At 36.3% G+C, this 25804-nt stretch overlaps 1 protein-coding gene and 1 pseudogene across 5 annotated transcripts in view; one reads left to right on the plus strand and one right to left on the minus strand.

The window, feature by feature from the left end:
- Window positions 1-25804, minus strand: part of NUP205 (nucleoporin 205) — a 115765-nt gene that overhangs the window by 16747 nt on the left and 73214 nt on the right. For all 5 annotated transcript variants that reach the window (XM_072762967.1, XM_072762966.1, XM_072762965.1 and 2 more), the window contains 15 exons: window positions 24307-24427; window positions 22816-22897; window positions 22380-22544; window positions 21945-22069; window positions 18782-18896; window positions 16713-16862; window positions 15876-15947; window positions 15365-15522; window positions 14781-14861; window positions 13378-13569; window positions 12566-12833; window positions 12377-12475; window positions 3761-3909; window positions 2349-2540; window positions 1153-1274 (listed from right to left, as the gene is read on the minus strand). In XM_072762967.1, the coding sequence (XP_072619068.1) occupies window positions 1153-1274; window positions 2349-2540; window positions 3761-3909; window positions 12377-12475; window positions 12566-12833; window positions 13378-13569; window positions 14781-14861; window positions 15365-15522; window positions 15876-15947; window positions 16713-16862; window positions 18782-18896; window positions 21945-22069; window positions 22380-22544; window positions 22816-22897; window positions 24307-24427 (2091 nt within the window). The remainder of the gene's footprint in view (window positions 1-1152; window positions 1275-2348; window positions 2541-3760; window positions 3910-12376; window positions 12476-12565; window positions 12834-13377; window positions 13570-14780; window positions 14862-15364; window positions 15523-15875; window positions 15948-16712; window positions 16863-18781; window positions 18897-21944; window positions 22070-22379; window positions 22545-22815; window positions 22898-24306; window positions 24428-25804) is intronic.
- On the plus strand, window positions 17370-17693 carry LOC112908888 (large ribosomal subunit protein eL36 pseudogene; annotated as a pseudogene).

Below are 25804 nucleotides of genomic sequence, written 5' to 3' on the forward strand. Positions count from 1 at the left end.
TGCTTGGAATTTATTCAATATATTTATTCTACTCTAAATGCTTCTGTGGGCCATAAAAACTATAAAAAAGAAACAGGTAAAAACAAAAGTTATTTTCTCTAAATTTCCCTCTCCTATATGCAAAGCCAGAAAGAAGTCAACATTGCCTGTTATATTAAAGAAAAAAATTAAGATTTAAAAAAATTAAAGATTAGGTATTAATAAACTATCATTTACTGTAAATGTTTATATTTAAATTTTTAGACAAAAGAAAATGATTGCCTGTCAAGAAGGGAATGGATACAAAATATGGAGATACATAAGAGAAAGGCTTTGCACAGACAAAGTGATTATACACCAAGGGCTGAGGAACGTAATTAACTCAATCCTCTCTTTACCTAAGGGAAAATAATAACTCTCATGTTTAAAATTTTAGAGAGTAATATTTAAAAAAATATTTCTTTTCTGGAGGTAAAATTAATCCTGTTAATCAGTTAATCCTGAAACACTCAAATATTCACTTTGGCAATGGATCTTTTGAAGAAACTTAGTGAAACTGACCTAAGTGTTATTTATTGCTAAGAAGGTAGGTTAACAATGTTGCAACCAGGTAGACAAGAAAAAAAAAAACAAAACCAACCACCCAAATTTGAACTGAACCAAGGAATCTGTTAAAAAGCTTGAAACTTAAAATAATTTGACTAAAAGATTTCAAATGTGCAAGTAGTTGGTAAGACTCCACACTGAGCTCAGAGCCCAACAAGGGGCTTGATTTTATGACCCTGAGATCATGACCCCAACCAAAATCAAAAGCCGGACACTCAACCGACTAAGCCACTCAGATGCCCCTAAAAATATATATTCTCTTGAACAGAACACTAAAGTTGGGAAGAAAAACATTTACTAACAAAATGTTCTATTTCCTTCTTACATTACTGCTCTAAAATGGAAAGAATTAAGTCTTTCCTACTTTTACCCTGACTAGCAACTTCCATTCATTAGTAAATGGCAGGAATGTAGGACCCAAAAAGAGTCATCAAGAGGAAAGAGAGTATTGCTCAAACAGCATGATAAACCAATGGCAAAATTATGTTTGGAACTTCTTTTTTCCTCACTGATCCTTTACAGTGAGGAACTAGTAAGGAAGCAACACCAGTGTATATGGACACTTACCCCTGTGGGTCCATCTCTGGGCGCATGTCATAGACCTGACATTGTGCCAGTCTCACTATCACCCCAGACCTCAGCAGCTCTAATGCACCCTGCTGTATCTTAGCCACTCTTGTAAGAAATGCCTAAGAAATTATAAAAGGAAAATCGTCAGTACAGAAATCATATCCAAGGGCCTCAGATAAAAATGAGACTCTCTCACAGTACATTTCTGATCTTTAATCATACTGAAGAGAGGGGATCCCTGGGTGGCTCAGCGGTTGAGTGCCTGCCTTCAGCCCAGGGCATAATCCTGGAGTCCTGGGATCGAGTACCACGTTGGGCTCCCTGCGTGGGACCTGCTTCTCCCTCTGCCTGTGTCTCTGCCTCTCTCTCTCTCTCACTCTGTGTATGTGTCTCTCTCATGAATAAATTTTTTTAAAAAATCTTTAAAAAAAAATCATACTGAAGAGAAATTCTGAGCTAGCTATGCAGGGGCACATTATACTCTGTTTCTCATATACTCTGAAGATTGGCACCGCATATCTGAAGTGCTACACACAATGCCTCCATGAAATAAGTATTCAACTCAACTGTAGTTTCTCTTATCATCATGTGGGCATATGGAGGGCAGGGAAGATTGTTTTGCCTACACCTTGCCTCTAGTACCTAGTGCCATGCCTGGCATATAATAGGTATTTAATAAATACTTACTGAATAAACAAAGGAGGGAAAAGAAGTTAGTAAGAAATCTAAGATTTCAAGGTTCCAATTATTGTGACAATGTAGTATTTTCAACCAAGAAGTAACAGAGAAAACACATTTGGAGGAAAGGAAATGATAGATTATATATTATATTGAAAAATTCTGTGTTAACAAGCAACTAATACAGTCTGAATTTCTTGGGAAGAGACAATATTGTCCACTGCTCTCCTCAGAGGACTGAATGTCCTATCATTTGCATTTGCCACCATTAGCAACCTGAGTAAGTAGCAGTTCCGTTAACTTACCAACCCTCTCAGGATCACTTCAACTCAACTTTGGTATGCTTAGAAGACACGTTTCTAACACATGTTCCAAATTTAAAACTCCCTAAGATAATTACAGCTTACATGATAGAAATATCCAAAATGCTGGCCACATTAATATTCTTTAACATATCTATAGCTCTAAGAGGAACTGAGCTGCTGCTCTAACTTGTAATGAATACAAAGCCTTACCATTTTGGATTCGTATGTATAAAGAGCTTTTAAAAGGGGAGGTTGTGGAGTTAGTAAGCTCTGCAAAGTATGGTCATCTTCTACCAAGCTGTCCACAAGCACCTTCAAATAGCCACTGTTAGAAAGATACAAAAGCCACTGCTGCTGTTTATCTACGGAGACAATCCGATCAAGTAGAGCCAGTGCCAGCATCTGAAGGAAGAACAAAACCGAAGTTCAAAACATAGAGACAGCTACCAAAATCATTGACAGAAACTGCCTTTATATGAAAATACTTAGGATTTTTCTGACAAGGGGAATGGTGGCTTGCAATAACATTTTCTTATTTTGTTTTTCTGAGAAACTAAGAGCTATGTATACAGAATCTCGATTTATTAGTAAAAGGAGGAAAGGGACTTCTTTAAAATAGTTTTTCTTTTTCTTTTCCTAATTGTGAAGTTTTACATGCTCATTACAGGAAACCTAGAAAAGCATACAGAAAATATGTGGTCTGATAACACTGTTAATCCATTTTGGTCTCTCTCCTCCCAGTATTTTTTCAATGCATAAAAACACTTAAACTTTTTTTAACATAAGTGAGAACTTACTATACAGTTTATATTTTATCCTATTTCTTAAACTCCTGTTTCCCATGGTCTTCAAATACAGCTGACCTTTGAACAACATGGGGGTAAGGAGCAGTGGAAAATCCACATATAACTTTACAGTCCCCACAATCTTAATTATTAACAGCGTACTGTTGACCAGAAAAGGCTTCTGGTAACAAAGAGTAGAGTAATACAGATTTTCTATGTTATACGTACTATATACTGTATTCTTCCAATAAAGTAATCTAGAGAAAAGAAAATGTTACTTAGAAAATCATAAGAGAAAATACATTTACAGTGCTGTACTCTGTCAAAACAAACTGCATATAAGTGGACCCACACAGTTCAAACCCATGTTGTTCAAGGATCAGCTGTGTATGATTCAAATGCTATGAAATATTCCAGTAGCAGGAAGTTATCTTCTCACTGCATTATCACCAGTCTGACACAGTATTTTAAAGATATATAAATGTAAATTCCCCTCCAGAAGACCGAGAAAGACATATTCAGTATAAAAGCTATGTATCCAGCATTCTCTTAACCAAAGATCTTCCTTAAGCAGCATTTCTACCACTGTAAGGCCAACCTCACCATCAGCAGAAAAATTATTCTGAGGGAAATTCTGAACAAACTGAGATTCTAAATAGAATTAAACAAAACATGAATAAATATAATAGAAGTTCCAAATCATAGCAAATAAGGAACTACACTTATATTACAGAAAGTAATTCTCAATACGCAACATGAATTTGAAAAGCTAATTCAGTTTATACCTTAAAAGCCAAAATTTTAATTCAATTATTATACTAATTGGAGTTACTATACCCTTCCAATCTCGTGACCATCACAAGCATCTCGACAGACCACTTCCATGAGGGCAGCACCATAGCTCTCAATGATGGCTATGTTTTCTCGCTGTAATTTACTAAATACATCTTCAGGGGCTGTCAGCCTTTCCCACATGGTTTTCTTGGCTAAAAAGATTATAAAAGAAAATATTTAAAACACTCCAATAAAAAAGTTTGGTAAGTTGAGTAATTACACCTCATAAATACAAGAAAAAAAATCCATCCATTCCCTTTTATACCCAAAGGCCCACCAACCAATGGGTCCAGGCCAGTGAACTTAAGGACCCAATGCACACATTCTATGTATGTATACTAAGATAACAATGGTAATAGAAAAAGGACAAATTAGCTATTCTTAAAGAAATCAAGATGAATTATAAGACTATAAAAGAACCAATATCCTATATTTATACTGCTAATAAATCGTTTTCATCCTTTACTGAGATATAAGAGAAATCTGGCTTAAAAAAAAAATCAGGGGCAGCCCGGGTGGCTCAGCAGTTTAGCACTGCCTTCGGTCCAGGGCATAATCCTGGAAACCCAGGATCCAGTCCCAAGTTGGGCTCCCTGTATGGAGCCTACTTCTCCCTCTGCCTGTGTCTCTGCCTCTCTGTCTCTCATGAGTAAATAAATAAAATCTTAAAAAAAAAAAAAAAATCAGGTACAAAGTCGATAAATATCCGCTTACAAAAAAAATCAATCTTATTCATATTTTTTATTGAATTACTTATTAAAAGAAAAAGTAGATCCTGTATGATGATAATAAATATACAAAGATAATTAAAGTGGAAGGGGAGTGGGCGGGGGAATGGGGTGACTGGGTGATGGGCACTGAGGGGAGCACTTGATGGGCTGAGCACTGGGTGTTATATGTTGACAAATCGAACTCCAATAAAAAAAAAGACATTCCACAGCTCTAAGTCATCACCAAAAAAAAAAAAGAAAAAAAGAAAAAACTAATCCTCTCCCTGCATGAAAAGTTAAATTTTTCTTGTTTTTTTTTAAGAGTATGACTAATAAATCTTCCCTAGAGGAAAACAAAACAAAACAAAACAAAAAAACAAAGATAATTAAAGATATAATCATGTAAATCTTCTAGGAAAGTTTAAAAAATGTATTACATAAAGCTATAACCTGTATTTGAAACCAATCTCATGACTTTTTTTCCCCAACTACTACATAGCAGCTGTTCTAAAATCAGGGAAAAGTTCCCAAGATGAAGTGATCAGAATGGAAAGTAAATACAATACACGCTTAATTATGAAAAACAAAAGTTAATCCACATTGTGACCGACATTCCATTATAAAGTTTGCAGCAGGCAAACTTCCAGAGTTTTAATAATATTTTTCCCCTAAAATATTTTTATTACTATAATTTTATTTCAGTTATACTTATTTTTAATTTCAAATAGTGTCAAAGGAAGGTCTGGTTTTCCGTTTCTCAGTATGTCACTCCCTTAGGCCATCTGGTCCCATCTACTTCTCAGCCTCATCTTCCACTCTTCACCTCTCCCACTAGCTGCCACCACATGAGCCTTTCCCTGAAACTTACCACTTTGGTCTCAGGATCTTTGTTTACACTTTGATTTTTTCATGGTTTTCCTCAGGTCTTAGCATGGCTGCCTCCTCATCATTCCAGCTTCTAATATCATTTCTCAACACATCCAACACTCCCTATACATCACATCCCAGTACTATCATATTTTCTGCATAGTACTTAGTTACCAGTACCTCAGGTTGTGTTACAGTCAGATTATCTTTTGTCTACCACTAGTCTCCAAGAATCTAGCAAAGTAGCACCAATATTATTGACAGACTGACAACTTCAAGAAAGCTCAGAAACTTGCCCCAGGGATGCCATCACATGCCCTCTGGATGGGTTTTCAAAAAAAAAGTGTGAGGAGCTATGGCATCTTTTCTATTTTACACCTAGGGTTGCCACAAAATTCTGTTCAAATAAAGGTTGTGAGTAAAAGTCTGAAAGCCATCACTTCATAGTTTGCGTTAGCCACAAATTCCCTATTTCAAACATGGTTGAAATGAGGGCAGAGGGCAGCTAGAAAAATCACTCCAGACTCATAACCCCTGGGATACCCCTCAAGAATCCCTAGGGTCTCACAGTGAAAAATGAAAGCAGTCGTTTGCAGACAACCAGGCTAGTTATTAAAGAAATAACTGGATTTTTGTTTTCAAACTGTGAACAGATCAAGTCCACACACTATTTATTAACAGTACCACCTAGAAATAAGAAAATTCTAAGTCTGAAATTTAATTAGAACTTTAAATCTTCATTTTTGAAGGGTAAATTGGTTCATTAGAAACCACCTAGTTTCTTAAAACACCAAACTGTCTCTTCTTCCAACATACCTTATAAATCACTGCCATACAAACTTTTCTAAATATCAACATCTTCAGATCACTTTTCTCAGTAACTTAAAGTGGTTACTGATTGCTTAATCCAACCACCTCTAACACTGCAATTTCATTTTCAAGGTCATTAACAATATGGTCTACTCTCTCTACTTGACTGTATTTGCCATCAGCCTCCTCCCTTGCTTATATCCTTATTCTTTACCCCCTCTTAGTGTGGGCCTTGCCTGAAAAGCCCTCCTCCACTTATTTCTACCTAAATACATCTTTATCTGCAAAGTCCAGTGAAAGTCTTGATCCCCCTTTTTCTCTTACCTCTTATGATTTATACTTGGGATGTGAAAACGGAGGCAAAATCTGACCTGTTTTTATAAAGCTTTAATGCAACATACCAATGGCCATTCACTTGCAGTCTCTGGCTGCTTTTGTACTATAATGGCAGGAATGAGTAGTTGCATCAGAGAGGATCTGGCTTGCAAAGCCTGAAATACTTACTATCTGACCCTTTACAGAAAAAGTGAGTTGACATCTGGTCTGTATCATCCAATTTAACATTTCCTGTTTTATAAATACATATGTTGTCATTTCTATTAGAATATAACCCTTATGAAAACAAGAATCCAATTAATACTTTCTGCTTTTTAGAATAAGTGAAAATAACCACCAAAGGATTACTGATTTTTATTTGTATTGTGAAAAACTGGAAATAATCTAAATTTCCAAAAATGGGTAGGCTAAATTATGGTGTTCCAAAAGTGACAAAATGTATAGAGCTATTAAAAATATTACTTAATGAAGAAAAAAAGCTCATAAAATACTGAGTGGAGGGAAAAAGGAGATTATAAATCAATATAAAATGATGGCTGGCTATAACCAAAATGTTGTGATAGTTCTTAGTAGGGTAAAATGTCTAAGTTCCTCCCTTTGTTTATTAGTATGTTCTAAATCTCCTACAATCAGTATGTATTTTGAAATAAAAAAAAAAAAAGCTAAATATATTTTTTAAATAACTCATTATTAACCTTTACTCAGGTTCTCAGGGTTTTTTTTTTTTTTTTGAGAGAGAGAGAGAGAGAGACAGAAAGTGCATATGTATGTGTGTGAGTTGTGGGGGGAGGCAGAGGGAAGAGAGAATCTTAAGATTCCATGCCCAGCTTGGGGCACAACACAGGGCCTTCATTTCATGACCCTCAGATCATGACCTGAACCAAATTGAGTGAGTTGCTTAACCACCTGAGTCACCCAGGAGCCCCAGGTTCTCAGGTGGGGCTCACTCAGATAAGAAGTGATAAGCAATGTACATCTAAATTCATATCAAGCAAAGAGTCTACACTTAATTACATACACAAACACATAACTATAACTAGTGTTTTTAAGTCACTTATTGGAATCAGACTCAAAAGAAGAATAAACAACAGGCAAGATGCTCTGTGAAGTCCTTTTAGTCCCACTACTTTATGCCTTATAAGTGTATTTATAATGCCAGATCACACTAATGCCTAGACCTCACACTAATGCCTAGACCATAAAAACTGAAAATCTCATAACAGGATTCTCAAAATTTAACAATGGCAATAGATTGTCTTTTCTAACCACCTTCTTAAAAAAGATGAATGGATATTATGGTTTCACAAAGAACAAGAATATTTTTGCTGAAAGGTCACAAGAACCCAAAAGAACTATGAGCAGAGAAAAACATTCCTTATTAGGACAATTTTTAATGTTTACTTATAAATAAAGTATAAAACTGACTATCATTAACTTGCCAAATTTAAGAGAAAAGAAAAGCCAATTTAAAAGAATTACAACATGGAGACCTGAGTGGTTCGGTTGGTTGAGCATAAGACTCTTGCTTTCAGATCAGGTTATGATCTCATGGGTCCTGGGATCAAACCCTGTGTTGGGCTCTGCACTCAGCAGGGAGTCTGCTTAAAGATTACCTCCCTCTGCCCTTCCTCCAACTTATGCATGGGAACACACATGTGAGCTCTTTTTTTTAAAATTTTTTTAAGATTTTATTTATTTATGAGAGGCAGAGAGAGACAGGAAAGAGAGACAGAGAGAGAGAGAGACAGGCAGAGGGAGAAGCAGGCTCCACGCAGGGAGCCTGACAGGGACTTGATCCCGGGTCTCCAGGATCAGGCCCTGGGCTGAAGGCGGCACTAAACCGCTGAGCCCCCTGGGCTGCCCTCTCTCAAATCCTAATAAAGATTTAGAACATATGAGAAAACTTTGTATAATAGTGCTTAAAATTCCAAGAATTTAAACAATTTTAAAATTAAGTATTTTAACAATACCTTTTATATAGCTATATCAGGTATAAATTAAATAAGCTTCTAGAAAATGAAAAGATACTAATGAAACTGTTTTAAAAGCAATACAATCCATTTAACTGAGATTATAATAGAACAAACAAAGCTAAACTCATAGAAATAAAAGCAAGGAAGAGGAACTACACCCCTCTGCTCCAAAGTGTTAGAGTAACTTTATAAATTAGCTTTATAAATAAACTTCTATTGAAAATACTGACCTGATAAAAAATGTGCTGAAAATGTATATATTTGTAAGTATCAATTTGTCTTTAAAAGTGAAGTATTTTTATAATACTAGAGTTTAAGAAGCCAAAAAAGAAATTAAGAATATATGGATGCCTAGGTGGCTCAATGGGTTTAGTGCCTGCCTTCAGCCCAGGACATGATCCTGGAGAGCAGGGATCGAGTCCCACATTGGGCTCCCTGCATGGAGCCTGCTTCTCCCTCTGCTATCTCTGTATCTCTCTGTTTCATGAATAAATAAAGTCTTAAAAAAAAAAAAAAGAATAGTGGTGCTTCATATTAAACATTTATAGGCTCTGGTCAAATTATCCATATTTTCTCCTAGTGATCATTGGTAGAAAAGAAAAGGTGAAAAGAATATAGACAAAGAGATATTCACAGTGTCAACGCTTGTCAACTAACCCCTAAGGATTACATATGCAAAAGCAATGTCAGATTTTAACTATACTGGTCTTAACTAGAAAGACATTTAAGAATCTTAGAAGAATTTTACTCAAAGAACATATGCTTTTGTTCCTCCCCAGATCTGCATTGCCACTTCGAGGCAATGGAATCTACCTATAGGGATTTCCAGAAAGCTAACTATATGCTTAAGAGTCATTTGAATTTCCCTAAACTGTTTGCTCATATCCTTTGCCCATTTTTTTTTACTGGGTTATTGATTTGTAGGTGCTCTTTACATACTAGAAAATAGCCCTTTATCACATGAGCTACAAATATATTGCTGGTAGGTATTATCTATCAAATTAAAAGGAAAAAATTACAAATTGCAAAAGAAAACAACAAAATAGATGAAGATGTGAGGTGCTCTGGTCAGGAAAAGCAACATTCTATTACAAATTGAAAAAACTGAATTCTTTTTTAAAATTTTATTTATTTATTCATGAGAGACACACAGACAGGCAGACATACGCAAAGGGAGAAACAGGATCCCTGCAGAGAGCCCGATGCAAGACTTAATTCCAGGACCCCAGGATCATGCCCTGAGCCAAAGGCAGATGATGCTCAACCACTGAGCCACCCAGGTGTCCTGAGAAAACTGAATTCTAAATTCTGATCTGTCACAGACAAGCAAGTCATTTCATCTCTGTAAGTCAGATTCTTTTTACACAAAACAAGGAAAATGGCTGCCCACTATCCAGTATATATAGTTATGTTAAAAATAAAGTAAGGGTGTGTGAGTGGCTCAGTTGGTGAGGCATCCAACTTTTGGATGAGTTCATGGTCAGGTCATGATCCCAGGGTCCTGGGATTGAGCCCCACATCAGACTCTGTGGTCAGTGGGGAATCTGCTTGAGATTTTCTCTCTCCCTGTGACCCTCCCGCTTATGTGTACTCTCTCTCTCCCCCAAATAAACTTTTTAAAAAAAGATTTTATTTGAGAGAGAGAGAGAGAGAGCATGAACTGGGGGGAGAGGCAGAGGGAGAAGCAGACTCCTCACTGAGTAGGGAGCCTGATGTGGGGCTCAATCCCAGGACCCTGGGATCATGATCTGAGCTAAAGGCAGATGCTTAACCAACTGAGCCACCCAGGCACCCCCAAATAAACTCTTTAAAAAATAAATAAAGGAAAAATGGTATGGAAAAATAAGCACATAAACATTAAAAATTCAGTTTCTGTTTTAAAACAAAATAGTAGGTACAGTGTCAAAATATACACATACACATATAAAAGTAGGTCCTCAATAAGTATCTATTGAATTTAATATTTCTTTTTTTTTAAATGTATTTCTTTTTAAAGTATGCTCCATGCTCAGCGTGGAGCTTGAAATGAAGATAGAGAGTCAGTGCTGAACCAATGGAGCCATTCAGGCCCCCTGGAATTTAATACTTCTAATTTGAAACTTAAAAACACTAGCATCTAGGGAATAAAGTACTTTGCTATTTAAAATAAGTCAAAACAACCAGCAATTGAGGCACCTGGGTGGCTCAGTGGTTGAGTAGCTGCCTTTGGCTCAGGTCCTGCTCCCGGGGTCCTGGGATTGAGTCCCACATCAGGCTCCCACAGGGAGCCTGCTTCTCCTTCTGCATGTATCTCTGCCTCTCTCTGTGTCCCTCGTGAATAAATAAAATCCTAAAGGGCAGCCCCAGTGACCCAGCGGTTTAGCACGGCCTTCAGCCTGGGGTGTGATCCTGGGGGCCGGGATCAAGTCCCACATCGGGCTCCCTGCATGGAGCCTGTCTGTGTCTCTGCCTCTGTGTGTGTGTGTGTCTCTCTCATGAATAAATAAATAAAATCTTTAAAAAAAAATTTTTTTTAATAAAATCTTTAAAAAAAGGCAATTAAGTGATTAAAAAAAAACTAATTAAGGGAGGAAATAACTCTAAAAACAGATCACTTGAAAATTTTAAAAAAAGGATAATTTTCATTTGTGGTCACGCTACACTAATCACATCTTGATAAAGCCTTATAAAAAGCATGTTGTAGAGTGTCACCTAGTGGCTGAGTGGTGATTGTGCCATAGTTCTACCAAATAGAATGTTACCAAATTTTAGCCAAGAGAAAAATGAGGGGGGAGGGGAATGGAATCTCCCATTACTATTAGCCTTATAAAGACTCCTATTTGTTTAAAAAACTTTTCTTAACTATTATTTAATAACTCTAAAAAATATTTTTGTGCATTTAAGTAGGTAGGACATTTCTAAAATTTCTCTGATCATTTGGCTATTACTATCTTCTAAAAAAGATATGTAAAAATATATAGCCAGTAAAGAGTAGTATGAGATAATCTGGTCTTATACACAGAGTGCTTTTTAATAATCTGTACAAAATAGCAAATACTTATAAAGGTTCTCAGAAATGTACTAGGAGTCCATTACCAAAAGGGGCTTATGACAAGTTCTTAAATAACAGAGTAACTCTAGTGTAGAGTATTATAGACTCATCCACTAAATGGCTAAAAACATTTTTCATATCCAGAGACCAAAGAGTCCAGGTTATTACTCTTAATTAAAAATGCTAATTATATTTTAGTGGAATTTGCCAGTATTTTAAATAGGTATTACCTTGACTAAGAAATTCTACTTGGGATTTATCCAAGAAAAATCTCACATTAGTCCAAAAAGACACATGTACACTATTGATGAAACTTTAAACTGGGAGAAGGCCATTTGGTAGAACCTACCAAAATAAAAATGTGCATACTCTTTCAGATGGAAATTTCACCATGAAAGGTTTTTCTTGAAAAATACACAGGCATATAAAAGAATATTTGATACAGCACCTTTGTGACAATAAAAAACTGTAAACAATGGAAGTGCCTCTGAATAATGCAAGTAGGGAAATAAACATTTCCGTATTATGGAATAAGAGTCATTTGAAAAGATTCAATTAGATACGCTCTGTGCTGTACTCAAAGCAAAGAAAGACATGGACACACTAAGTACAGCATATTGTTCAGTGGGACCAGAGATAATAGAGGCAATTAAAATATATATATAAGCTAAAGTGGTATCTGAGGGTTTGTTTTTATAGTACTCATGTACTATCTTCTTAATTTTAGAAAATTAAACATTCTTCCTTGACTTGTGAGTAGGTGCTTTTAATGATTCCATAAAGACTCATTTATTACAGCTTGGCTTAGCCAAAAGATGGGAAAAGGGATTTTTTAAAAATTGAAAGTAACCAATCTCTAAAACAGAAAGACTAAAAATCTATCTAGTTCTACCTGCTTCTAGTGTATCTGGTTCATCTGGTCTCTGGGCAATCTGTAAGTAATACAACAGAGAGCCGTACAGGTGTGTCCTCACTCGTTGGAATCCGCCACCTAGGGAGATATATAGCAAAAACCTTTTTTCAAATTAAAGTTAAAACAAATACAAAATGTGTAATTTGTAAGACACTTAGATGAAAAAACCTGTCTTCAAAATGAAGTCCAAGAGCTTCTTCAATATGATGTGAAGCGAAGAATCTCCAATAGAAGCAAAACCCACCATTGGGTTCTCTGCTGGAGGAGGGGAGGTGAAAGAACTATCAAGCATAAAAGCATAATGGGTCTCTCCGGGTCCCAAAACTAATGGTTGCTTCTGTTCTGTGCGAACGGCTTGGCTTAGGTGAGCAGTCAGGGTGAACACAGCACCTGCCACCACCGGCATTAACTCTTGTGCTGCTTCATCATCCAGTATCTTAAAGCAAAAAGACAAATCAGAATGAGGACTCCACTTTCAGCTACAGTCATTAACAAGTTTTATATGCATTTAGCTTTTCAACTACCATAAGAGTGTAAGAACGGAATGGCACTGTTCACTGAAAATAAAAGCTAATATGTACAAAGAAATTTAAACATGACGCTGGTAACACGTGTTCTTAACCAGAAGGAATTCCTATCACAAAATTCCTTAGAGATTTTTAATGTAAATTCACATAAATGGCTCACCACCAGAGTGTCCCATCCAGTATGTCTGGAGTAGGATCTATCCCTATGTATTTTAAAAAAGCTCCTTAGATAATTCTGATACACACTCTGATTGAGAGCCACTACCGTACAGAAGCCCTTCTCAAGAAAAGTCTTAGTAACACTGACAGTGCACAACTCTATTTATTCCTAAAATAAAAGGGAAAAGAAAGGATGGTGGCAAACTGTTTAAATGGTATACAAATATTTGTACAGCAATATAGGAGTAATTAGGAAGTAAGGAAGTTTAGGAAGCAATTTAGGAAGTATGTCACCTTATCATGCACATCTTGTAAAATATCACGAATAATGAGTTGTCGATCCTCTGCCTGAATGAGGTCCTGAGGACAAGCTGTCAGTATAATTTCCACCAGCTGCCTCCATGACTCTAGTACATGCCGTTTTGCATGAAGACACTGCAGCAATTTGTTTCTTCCTACCACATACTGAAGTATGGTGCTAATTTCCTAAAGCCACAGAAATTAAATCACAAGGTTAAGACATGGGCAAATAATATCTTTTTATCAACAGAGTCCTATTTTTTTTTAAGTTTATTGGGGTACCTGGATGGCTCAGTTGGCTAAATGTCTTGACTTTGGCTCAGGTCATGATCTTGGGGTCCTGGGATCAGGCCCTACATCAGTCTCCCTGCTCAGAGGGGAGGTCTGCTTCTTCCCTCTCCCTCTGCCACTATCAACTCGTGCATGAGTGCGCTCTTTCTCAAATAAATAAACAAAAGCTTCAAAAAATAAATAAAAGTTTATTTTTTTTTCAGTAATCTCTATACCCAACATAGGGCTCAAACTCACAACCCTGAGATCAAGAATCACACACTCCTCCAGCTAAGCCAGCCAGGCACCCCAACAGAGTCATATTTTTAACACTCTCTGTTAATCTGAATACATTTATAGTATACTTTGGAAATCTTCCACATGCATGCCAAGAAGCAGAGGTGGTAAGGGTATAAATGAGCTCTTTAACTCCATCTTTTCTTTGTACTGTCTACTTACACTTACTCTAGAGCACTACAGTTACCTAAACCTCAAGGTCAAGGGGATGTCTCCCTGACACATCCTTTATTTCTTTGCCTCTTGCTGTGGCCTAGCCAGCTGTTTCCATGTATGTGGTTCTCTCCACCTGACTTCTTACCCATTACTCCCCACCTGTGATGACAAATGACTGTTTTCTCTCGCTGACAGAGAATGAGAGAATACACAACATGAAGAGGTTGCAAATCCTTAACCAGCCAAGCAAAAAAAGAAGTTACTTCTTCTGGCATCTAGACATTAACTTCAGTTTAGTTTACAAAAGTTTTATTTATTTATTTATTTTTTTAATTTTTATTTATTTATGATAGTCAGAGAGAGAGAGAGAGAGAGAGGCAGAGACACAGGCAGAGGGAGAAGCAGGCTCCATGCACTGGGAGCCCGACGTGGGATTCGATCCCAGGTCTCCAGGATCGCACCCTGGGCCAAAGGCAGGCGCCAAGCCGCTGTGCCACCCAGAGATGCCTAGTTTACAAAAGTTTTAAAGTCAAAATGAAAAGATTCCATTAAAGTTTAATTTTAAGTAGTTTACTAATCAATGAACTAACTACAAGTCAATTATTGTTTTTGTCTCCTAACTGGCAGTTAAATAGTTAAAAGGTTAAAACTAACATATGCTCAATAGGGCTTACCTCCATTAATAGCGGTCTCTGTCCTATGGCTGCCATACCCTGAAGAGCATTTACTTCAGCTACAAGAACCCTATGAAGAAGCTAAATAATTGAGAAAAGAGAGGAAAAAATCAGACCATTGCAGACACTGACAGAATAATAAACTCTAGCAATTACTATAAACTGGGAAAAGTTTTGGATGCCTTTATGTATAATCTTCAAGTGGCACTGTCCAGTTTCTAGTCAAAAACTTAAGATATCCTTCACATCACTAAAGTGGTACCAAAAAGCCTCTGTTACAAATGGCCTTGGATATCTTCTTCCTATTAGTGAGGCCATTACCATTTACCCGGTAGAGAGTTAAATACCTAAAACCATTCCATAGCTGGGCAGCACAACTGCTCTCAGGAAGGTGATAGGAAAACTTCATAAGAAGTAAAGTTAGTGTGGCCTATTTGGTTTCATTTCCCAGCTGTTTGAAAATGAAAATTACAGCTCAATAAAACAGTATCCTTAGCAGAAAACAACTGTATGGTTCTAATTTTTGTTCGATGACTCAAAGTTAGAAGCACTTGATAAAGCACACACTTCAAAACAATCCTTACCTTGACATTGCAGACTGTCTGTCCCCGTAAATTCTTGTGTTCACAGTTAGCAATAACTTGCTCGATCTGGGTCCGATCAAAGAAATCCAACTGCAAAGGCTCAGGGATCTCCTGACTGAAGTCAATCGAGTCCAGAATACTTAGAATTTTTCGGCGTACTAAAAAAAAAAAAAAAGGTAGTTCAATCTAACTTGGTACAGTGAAAAGAGCAAATCACTGTACTCAGCCCCCTCCCAAAGGTAATGCTATGTTCAAAAGAGTCCAGCAACAGAAGACTGTATTGAAATCTAAATTTGACTTTATTTCTAATATATCCATTTGCAATAACATTTTTTTCCCATTCATTCATCCTAGTTACAAAAAAAAAAAATTTATGAATAACAAATAATCCTTTCTATAGCTTTTCCATACCAGTTGAGAATTTGCAGATACAGGTATCATAATTACCTCTTGAAATTTTAAACAATTTAATATATACCTATAAAGTCATTATAGGTTCAAAGGGCTTTACCTTTTGTAGTAGTATCAAAGTGAAGGAATCCTGAGACAGACCTGTTTTCATCTTCTATTCCTCCTTCACCATCTGTTAGAGCATCAATAATAACAGATCAGGAAAAGAACACACTTGTCAAAATTATTTGGAAATTACAAACATAAAGTATTTCTTTTTCTAGGTCAACAAACCCTCTGCAAATGGATAACTGAAATGCAAAGATGGTGAGGACTTACCGACAACATTCATCTAATTCTTTCTGACCTTAGGAGATCCACTTCACAATTGTAAAGAGGATAATCAGAACTCCCAAAGAGGCAGGACCCAATCATACCCATGAGATGATTAGGAAAGCTTATGTGTAATACACATTTTATGTATAGTACACATTAAAATATCTTGGGTCGGGGCAGCCCCGGTGGCCTGGCGGTTTAGCGCTGCCTTCAGCCCAGGGCATGATAATCCTGGAGACCTGGGATCGAGTCCCACGTCTGGCTCCCTCCATGGAGCCTGCTTCTGCCTCTGCCTGTGTCTCTGCCTCTCTCTGTGTGTTTCTCTGAATAAATAAAATCTTTAAAAAATAAAAAATAAAATAAAATATCTTGGGTCATGCTGGCTCAGTGTGACAAACTCCACTGAATTTTTGTGTATATGACTATAACAGAATGTGGATGCTTCAAACAATAATAAAATGGCAATTATGGGGTGATTTAGACATTTTGTGTTTTAAGGAAAAAATTCTAAAGAGAGAAAGAACCTATTTGGTCTATAATCACATACTAAGCACAAGATTGTTGTGTATGCATTCACACAGACCAGTCAGCAGCACAATAAAACAAATGCCAGCACGCTGACCTGAATATGGTTTCACAGGCATGTCATCCAGTAGGAGGTGTAAAAGCCTCTGGGTATGTGAGCGTTGACGATTCAGAGAAGTTACCCTTAGTTCTATTGAGGCAGTCTTCATTAGCCATGACATCTGGTTCAGCATAGACATTTCATATTCTGTAAGTTAAATACATAAGCTTAGTTTCACAGAGTAATAATACAGAATCATAACAGATCTAAATTCCATAACTCATCAGATATTTTCCCATGTAACATACTCAATAATTTATGAAACTTGTCATCAAAATAATTTATTACTCTGTAAGAAAACTTAAAAATCAAAAACAGATGCTAAGAGAGAAAAAATAAGCAAACATATGTCTATAAAAGATAAGCCAAAGTAAACGAAGAACAAAAGAGAATCAAGTTTCCATTACCAGGATAATTTCATACATATCTACAGAATTCTAAGTCTGTCCTATTTTGATATTAACATAGAATTCCATACTTAATAAATTCTCAAATATGTAACTTGTAAAAAAAAAAAAAAAGAACCTAACATACAGTTTAACTTTTATTTCCTGAAACAAATATACAATGCATAATTTTATATTTAAGATATCTCTTAAGATAACCAAGGACACTTGACTTAACATATAACTAGGGTTAGTCTTTATATCCTAGAAGCCACTGAAGAGCTACAGCCATGGCCCTCGGCTACCCTACAGCTGTGGATCTCAACAAGGGCCACGGTGACCAAGAACTTGAGAAAGCTGAAGCAGAGCCACCACGGGCTCCTCACCAAGCACACCAGATTCACGTGGGGTAAGATCCAAGAGGTATGGCTTCACACCATGTAAACAGTGTGCTGTGGTCAGAGTCTCCAAGGGCAAGGCACTCTCAAGTTCATCAAGAAAAGGGTGGGGAAACACATCAGCACCAAGAAGATAAGAGGAATTTAGCAAAGTCCTGGCAGCCATGAGGAAGGTGGCTGCCGAGAAAGACTGAGCCCCTCCCCACTCTGTGCAGACTAAAACCTTTCCAGAAACAAAACCAAAGCCAAAAATGAAACCTATAATTAGGATTGGGAATCACTTATGTTTTTGAATCCAATATTTTCAGCATGCCTCATCTGAAGTCCGAATTCTAATAGCATAAAACATAAAATACACCAAATACTACCCCCACCCCCACCACTGCTAAAAGGCAAAACAGGAGTGACTTTTAAAAGACAGATACAGTAATGGACAAGACGTTAACTTTTCTTTCCAATTAGGTATAAAGGAGGGTTTCTTAAAAACCTTGTTTGATCAACAAAATCTTAGGCCAAAAGTAAGACATGCTTATTAAGAAAATGAAGTGAAAAATTTTTTGCCATTAAATAATTCCCAAGGATCTCTCACACCACCATCTAAAAAGTAGTTTAGAAGCTGATAATTACTAGTAATAAAAATGTATTATGAAATCTGTATTCTTATATTTCCCAAAACGTAGATGATACTAAATAAACTCCAATAAAAAAACTCCATAGACTACAGCTATCCAGATATAGTATGAATTAAAAAAATTGTCCAAATTGATCAAAAAGAAACTTATATAAAGCAAAATCCTTTAAAACACAGGTAGCCTAGGATTGTATTGATCAGGTCAGCAAACTCAGCTATAATTTCCACTGCACTTAGTTTTCCATTTTTTATTTCAAGATCTGAATAGGTTTCATTATATATACAAGAAATAAAAGTAAAACAAGAGATTTTAATTAAACACCTTCACTCAAAAATCTAAATATCTGTAATTTTCTTATATAAATATTTTCTTATCTCTTCAACACAGTTTGAAAATTTTATTTGGTAGTACAAGGATCAAATTCCATCCTTGACAAGCCATTTTTAAATAATTTTATGTCAGCAGCTAGAACATTAGGCTTCTCAAGAACAAATTACATAAGCAACCCAAAATAACAAAGCAAAGTAACAAAATGAATTTGCAGAATTCTACAAATACTGTAACTGCAACCCCTGAATGCTGTACAAATAAAATCACTCAACATGAACCTCACAAATTATTTTTAATAGTAAGAGAAAATGACATCCTACCTTTGTTAGAAAAAGGTAAATGTTGTAACTGAGAAAATAAGAAATCCTGGCTGGTTCTCAAGTACCTCATAGTAGGACCAGATGTATCTGCGCATGCACACAACTGATATATCACCTAAAGAGTTAAAATGAAATAAGAAAATCCTCAAATCATTTTCTGTGTTATAAATTTTAAGATAAAAGGTAAACTTAGGTTTACTAAATGGAAACTAAGACCTATCAATAACTCAAGCAAAATGGATAAACACACATATAACACAGATGCTCAATTACAAGCTGTTGTTGGCACCCCAACACAAGAAAATGCAATAGAATTTAATTGAGAGTGCTAATGACATTATTATAGAACTAACCTTTAAGTCAGCCTAAGTATACTTATTAATATATGCAGTTAATAAGTTTTACTATTTTGACTATCAGTAATAGCAAATTACTCAGAAGTAACTTCTAAAACCTGTACTTAATTTATCTGAACCTCAGGAAGATGGTAACTTACAAGGACTGAAGTAATAAAAAAAAATAATAATACAAAGACGATCCACAGATTCAACTAAACAAATATAAATTCTAAATTAAATAAAAATTTAACAGAAAATAACAGAATTGAAGATAAAAGCTTTTATAACAAATATAAGAAAAAGTGAATACCTATAATATACATAAAGCTCTCCATTAGGTACGAGTATCATAAAGATTCAAACAGATAAACTGGCAAAAAACATTTTACATGAGGAAAAAAAAATACAGATCATCCAAGAAAAATGCCCATCTTTTTCAGTAATAAAAAAAAAATTAAGGCAACAATAAGGAAGGTCCCTTATTTTAAACAGCAAAATTTTTAACTGTAGAAAGCAAATCCTAGTATTTGGCAAAGTGGTAGTGAAAAATTTTACTTGTGAATATTCTATAAATATTTATTAGATGCTTTGTAACAGGCATTTTAAATTCATCTGTTATTAGCTCTATTTAATACCTATCATAACTCATGCTTGCTTACAAATTAAAATCTCAAGTCACAAAACTATTCATAGCCTTTGACCCAATAGTCTATCATCATTATAGATTCTGAATTTGTAAATTCATCTACATGCTAAACTTATTTGTAATTTCACAATTAATACAAGCATGCTCTTGTAGTTGCTCATGGAAAGGTAAGGAGCAGCAAAACATTTTGAGTTGCCCACCTTGCATGCTCTCAGCTGAGGCTGAAGAAGGCAAGGCTCTTTGTCCTGGTTTCAGCTCTAATGTTGTAACAGCTATCCTTTCCATATTTCGTATGTGATCCGTTTTTCATACTTCGTGCATTTTGTTAGTGATTTTGCTATTTAAAACGGCCAAGTATAATGCTGAAGTAAGTGCACCTAAGTGCAAGGACATGCCTTACAGAGAAAATACAGGTGTTTGGTAAGCTTCACTCAGGGAGACAAGCTATAGTGTAATATATAGTATATAGTGCTCCTGGCCATGAGTTCAATGCTAATGAATTAACAGTATATATTAAATAAAGTGTCTTTTAACAGAAACACATAGAAGATTATTTAATTATCAGTTGAAAAAAATACTGGGAGGCTTAAAAGGTTCTAACACTATGTCTTCCCTAGGAGCAATGGTTCAATATTCGCCAATTCAGTGTTCACTATGAATTTTTAAAACCAATAATAACAATCAACTGTTAATCCATGTCAGAGAGGTAAGAGCAAAGGTACAGGCTCAGTGTCAGCTTCCTGACCAGAAGGCCTTATACTGCTAGAAGATGAAGGGTCAATAAGGGTCTAAAGACTTTTTTCTGAAGCAGAGTAAAGTATAAACCTACAGGTGAATGAAGTACCTTTCATTAAAAATGGAGCAGTGCTGCTGACTAAATGCAGATTCTGGAGCGGAGCCTGAGATTCCGCACTAATACGCTCCCAGGAGGGCAGCTGATTAGGCTGGACCCCATTTTGAATCGAGAAAAGTCACAGAGCATATGTAATACTGCTGGTAGTCTGCTGGGACAGACATGTTTTCTTTGGCCAGTACAGTGTACTACAAATCGGAGAATCTGGTAAACCAGAGTCTGCATTCTGACGTGATTAACAATTAGCAGAGCTGAGGAGAAGTGCATGTGATTTCGGGTCTGTCAAATCCTCCTCCTCTGCCCTCTCCCCACCCTTTTCTCTTAAATCTGGCTCCATTTGCTTACTCCATCTAACTCCTTTAGCCTCCGTGATTAAGATTATCAACTACTTCTACCTAAGTATGTTGAATTCTAGAACGCTGCTGAAATGCACATCAGGTTTGTTCCCTCATTAAGGAAGAGTTCATTTTCATTCTAAGGAAGACTTAGCTTACAGGCTTTCCTTAGAGTATTTACAATGAAGGGCTGTTTGGACAGCCAGAGGCCAGAAGAAAATAGTAAAGAATTAAAAAAAGAAAAATAGGAGAATAATAAAGAAAAATCTTCAGGGCACTAGAAGTCAATGATGCCTTTTTTATTATGAAAATATGAATCACGGGTACTACTGAAATTGAGAAATTAGTCACATCCTATAAAAGGCTAGATTTTTGGACACTTACACTTACAAATGAGTAAGACAAAAAGAATCACAAGTGAACACAGGCAAAACAAAAGTTCTCACTACAGTTTAAACTTCACGCTAATGTGACTTTCCGCCACCTGACATGTAGCTCCAGGACCGCAGGATTGACATGGTTCTTAAAAAGCGCTTTCATCCACAGTCTGACATTCAGTTAAGTCTCACAAAAGCCCACTGCTATTTAATTTAAAAACTCAGGGAAATTTCATGGCATGCTCAAGCTGATTAAGCTCAAGCTGGTTAAGGGGAGGAGATGAAAATCAGAGGTCTTCTGACCCAAATCCACTACTGTCTTCACCAAAAAGAAACAACCTGAAATAGAACCACTGGAAACTTTCTACACTACCAAGTCAAAATCCATCTCAGAAATCTAATCTCATTTTTCAAGGGAGCAACATATAGCTCTACAGATTTATAGGATCTTGGGGCTTGTGCTCCATGGATTTTATCTATAAATGAAAGACAAGCCAAACTATCAAATGAACTCATTTCAACTCAAGTCTGTTACACTTCCATATCTGTGATGTGTTCAAGCACCTAGTTAAATTTCTTCTACTAAGTGCTATTAAGTACAGCCTTCTGTATACCTGGTAACATAGTTCAGCGAGTTGAGGAGACTCTCTCACTGCCACCGGGCCTGTTCTCCCTTCGGTTCCTTTCTCCAAGATGTTTAAAATGGCATGAAGGCACGTCCGAGGGCAACCTAACACTCCTATGTGAAACCAAAAAGAAATTTAACTTTTAAAATTTCTGCATTAAAAACCTTAAGATACCTTGAGAAAAGTTAAATTCCAAAAACATATGCTCCACTGTAAACACACTTGCAAATACTGACATGGAAAATTAGTAAGTGCCAATTTTCCAAGGCTTAATTTGTGGACTTGATCCAAGTTCTAAAGAGTTACCTACCATGTGACCTCTCACTTTCAATGAATTATTCCATGAGCCCAGAATTCAATGAATGACCATTTAGCTACATAAATACGAAAGAAAAACAACATCTATGTGTCCGATGGCTGTACCTGGATCTTGTAGGTTTGTGGTACTGACAGGTTTCTTCAGTTCAAATCCCAGCAGGTAGAGAGCAAGATTGGGTGGGTTGCGTTCCAGAGAGGTGATGAGAAGATTCAGGATGTGGATTCTTGTTTCATGACGGATTCCAGCTAACTTCTTCTCAAGCTCTGATCCTTAATGTGGAAATCCACAAAACAAAATTACAAAACTAAAAAAGTCAAGATAAGTCAAGTTTAAATATATAAAGCTTGTATTCCAAACCATCACGTTCTCTTTAAGTTCACTTCACCAGCCATTACAGTAAGTTCAGATTTGTTTAAGAGGATTCCATAAAGCCTTACATGTTTGTGCTAGCAAATTCTCAAACTTCTGTTTCATCACCAACAATTAAAGTTCTTGTTATTTATATAAAGTAAAAAATAAACGTGTTAGTGGAAGACCTACCCTCTTCTAGGCGTACAAATTCTTCTGTATCTTCACTATCCAAACACTCCACAAATCCAGCCATCAGCTTCTGACTTACACTCTGGGTTCACAGAAAGATTTTTTAAAAGACAAATTATAAACTTCTTAAATATTAGAGAAACTATACACTTGTCTATAAAGAAAAAAGGCAAATCTCTAAAGTATTTACGTTTTAGTTTTGCTTTTAATAGGAAACTCAGTTCCTTAAAATGCCATACGCTAGCTCTCTATAGAAATAACTGAAGACACAAAAATTTTTAAAGTTTATTGATTTCAAAACTTGCTTCTCCAAATTTTCTTTCACAAAGAATCAAATCAGGTTTTTTAAAAAAAATAACATTAAATTGCCATCTCATGACCTCTTCATCATAAACCCAATGCTATGGGATCTTAACTAAAATATAAAATAAAATTCTTATCTTTTCTCTTTAGAAATATATTGCTTATCACCAGTTTTATGTTTCTGGGCTGAGAGATTAGACACTACTTCAATCTCCTCGAGGAATCTAGCAGGATGTAAAAATTGGTAATAATAATTCATACTCAAATGTTTATGAGTGAGCTGAGAACCCTCACTTTCCATATCCCCTATCATGTAGTTTTTTGTGGATTTTTTTGTTGTTGTTGTTACAATTGATTAATGGAACTTTAAGTCAATCTGTGGGCGATATATTGCCAGCCCAACAAAGGAAGATTCTGATGTAAAGGAGTACACAACAAAATCCAACTAGCTAAAGCAGTGATTTCTAACATGAAAGAGGGGAAAAAGTAGCAGATTCCCCAAAAGTAGCTCTTCAGCACAGAATAGAGCTATTCAAAATAGAAAGAGAGAATAAATTGGATTAACAGAACATCTGAAAACTGTCTACAGGGCAATATCAAACATAGTGACACAAATGGAAGTCACCAGAAAGCCAACTCAACAATGAGACACATTCAGAATTGCACAGGCTCGAGACACCTGGGTGACTCAGCAGTTGAACGCCTGCCTTCAGCTCAGGACATGGTCCTGGAGTCCCAGGATCGAGTCCCGCATCAGGCTCCCTGTGAGGAGCCTGCTTCTCCCTCTGCCTATGTCTCTGCTTCTCTCGGTCTCTCATGAATAAATATATAAAATTTAAAAAAAAAATCAGACCAGAGTCTGAGTGACTGACAGAGTGAGACAAAGGATGTAGGACACAAGCAGAAGCTGCACTGACAAGCCTCATCACCTTATTGTACTCAGAAGAGCAAGAGTCTCACTCTGCTTGCCAGGCACACGCTACAGTGCCTATGGTATCACTGTGGATGGTATTCTATTCAAACACAAATCACAGCCCAGTACACAGATAGGTTTTCACCATCATATATAAATACACTTACTCTCATAGAACTTTTTCATAAACAAAAATAAGATTCCTTCACAGACACTGTGACTTTCATATGTGCTCAGAATGTACCAAATGAAATAACAACAACAAAATCAGTTACCTGGTCATGTGTGAAATCTCCAACCAATTTTATCTGAATATTAGAGTTGCAAGAGATACAGCAGAGGATCTTGGCACTTTCAAAAGCCAATTCTGAATTAGTGTTGCCATGATACAGGTATCTTTAAAACAAGAAAACATTTGAGGAACGATGTGATGAAACTTTTGGCTTTTTACTCTTCTCAACATCTTGGGTAAATGACAAAGGTTTCCATCCTAACTAGATACAGTCTGTTATTGGTTAAGAATTGCATTCCTCCAAAATTTGATCGTTTATATCTGAACCCACAGTAACCTTGTTTGGAAATAGGGTCTTTGTAGACACAGGCAATCAAGTTAAGATGAAGTCATTACAGAGAGCCCTAGTCCAATGACTGCTATCCTTATTAAAAGGAGGGATTTGGGACGGACACACACACACACACACACAGAATGCCATGTGAAGCTGAAGTAATCAATCAGGGTAACATGTCTACAAGTTACAAAACACCAAACACTGCTAAGCAAATTATAGGAAGCTAGGATATATACAATGAAAAGTTTGCTCCCTAGCCCTAACCACCAAACTTCTAGTTTCCCTAATATATATATATATTTATACATTTTATTAGTTTCAGAGATAAAATTTAGTGATTCATCAGTTGCATATAATACCCAGTGCCCAATACATCATGTACCCTCCTTAAATGCCCATCACCCAGTTACCCCATCTCCCCACCCACCTCCCCTTCAGCAACCCTCAGTTTGTTTCCTAGACTTCAGAATCACTTTTGGTTTTCTTCCCTCTCAATTTTCATCTTATTTTATTTTTCCTTCCCTTCACCTAAGTTTATCTGTCTTGTTTCTTAAATTCCACGAGTGAAATCATAAGGTATTTGTCTTTCTCTGATTTCTTTTGCTTAGGATAATACTCTCTAGTTCCAGCCACATCATTGCAAATGGCAAGATCTCATCCTTTTTGATGGCCAAGTAATATTCCCGTGTGTGTGTGTGTGTGTGTGTGTGTGTGTGTGTGTGTGTCCTCGTCCCAAATCCCTTCTTTATCCATTCATCTGTAGATGGACATCTGGGCTCCTTCCATATTTTGGCTATTGTGGACATCGCTGCCATAAACATTGGGGTGCAAGGGGCCCTTCTGAATCACTATGTTTGTATCCTTTAGATAAATACCTAATAGGGCAATTGCTGGGTCATAGGGTAATTCTATCTTTAACTTTTATAAGGAACTTCCATACTGTTTTCCAGAGTGGCTGCACCAGTTTGTATTCCCACTAACAGTATAATATTGTCTCCCTTCAGGAGACAAACAATACTAAGACAATGTCGTTTTATACTAAGAAATGCTTAAGATACAAATTCATTAGAAAGAGAAAAAAAATTGTAAAGGTCAGAGTAATTAAAATCAGAAGGACTAAAGAAGGCAAGAACAAAATGAGCCTCCCAACCCCCAAAGTAATGAATGAGGATCTGACCAGATTTAGAAATCAAAGGTAGAAAGC

This window comes from Vulpes vulpes, chromosome 7 (assembly GCF_048418805.1).
Source record: "Vulpes vulpes isolate BD-2025 chromosome 7, VulVul3, whole genome shotgun sequence".
NCBI lineage: Eukaryota > Metazoa > Chordata > Mammalia > Carnivora > Canidae > Vulpes > Vulpes vulpes.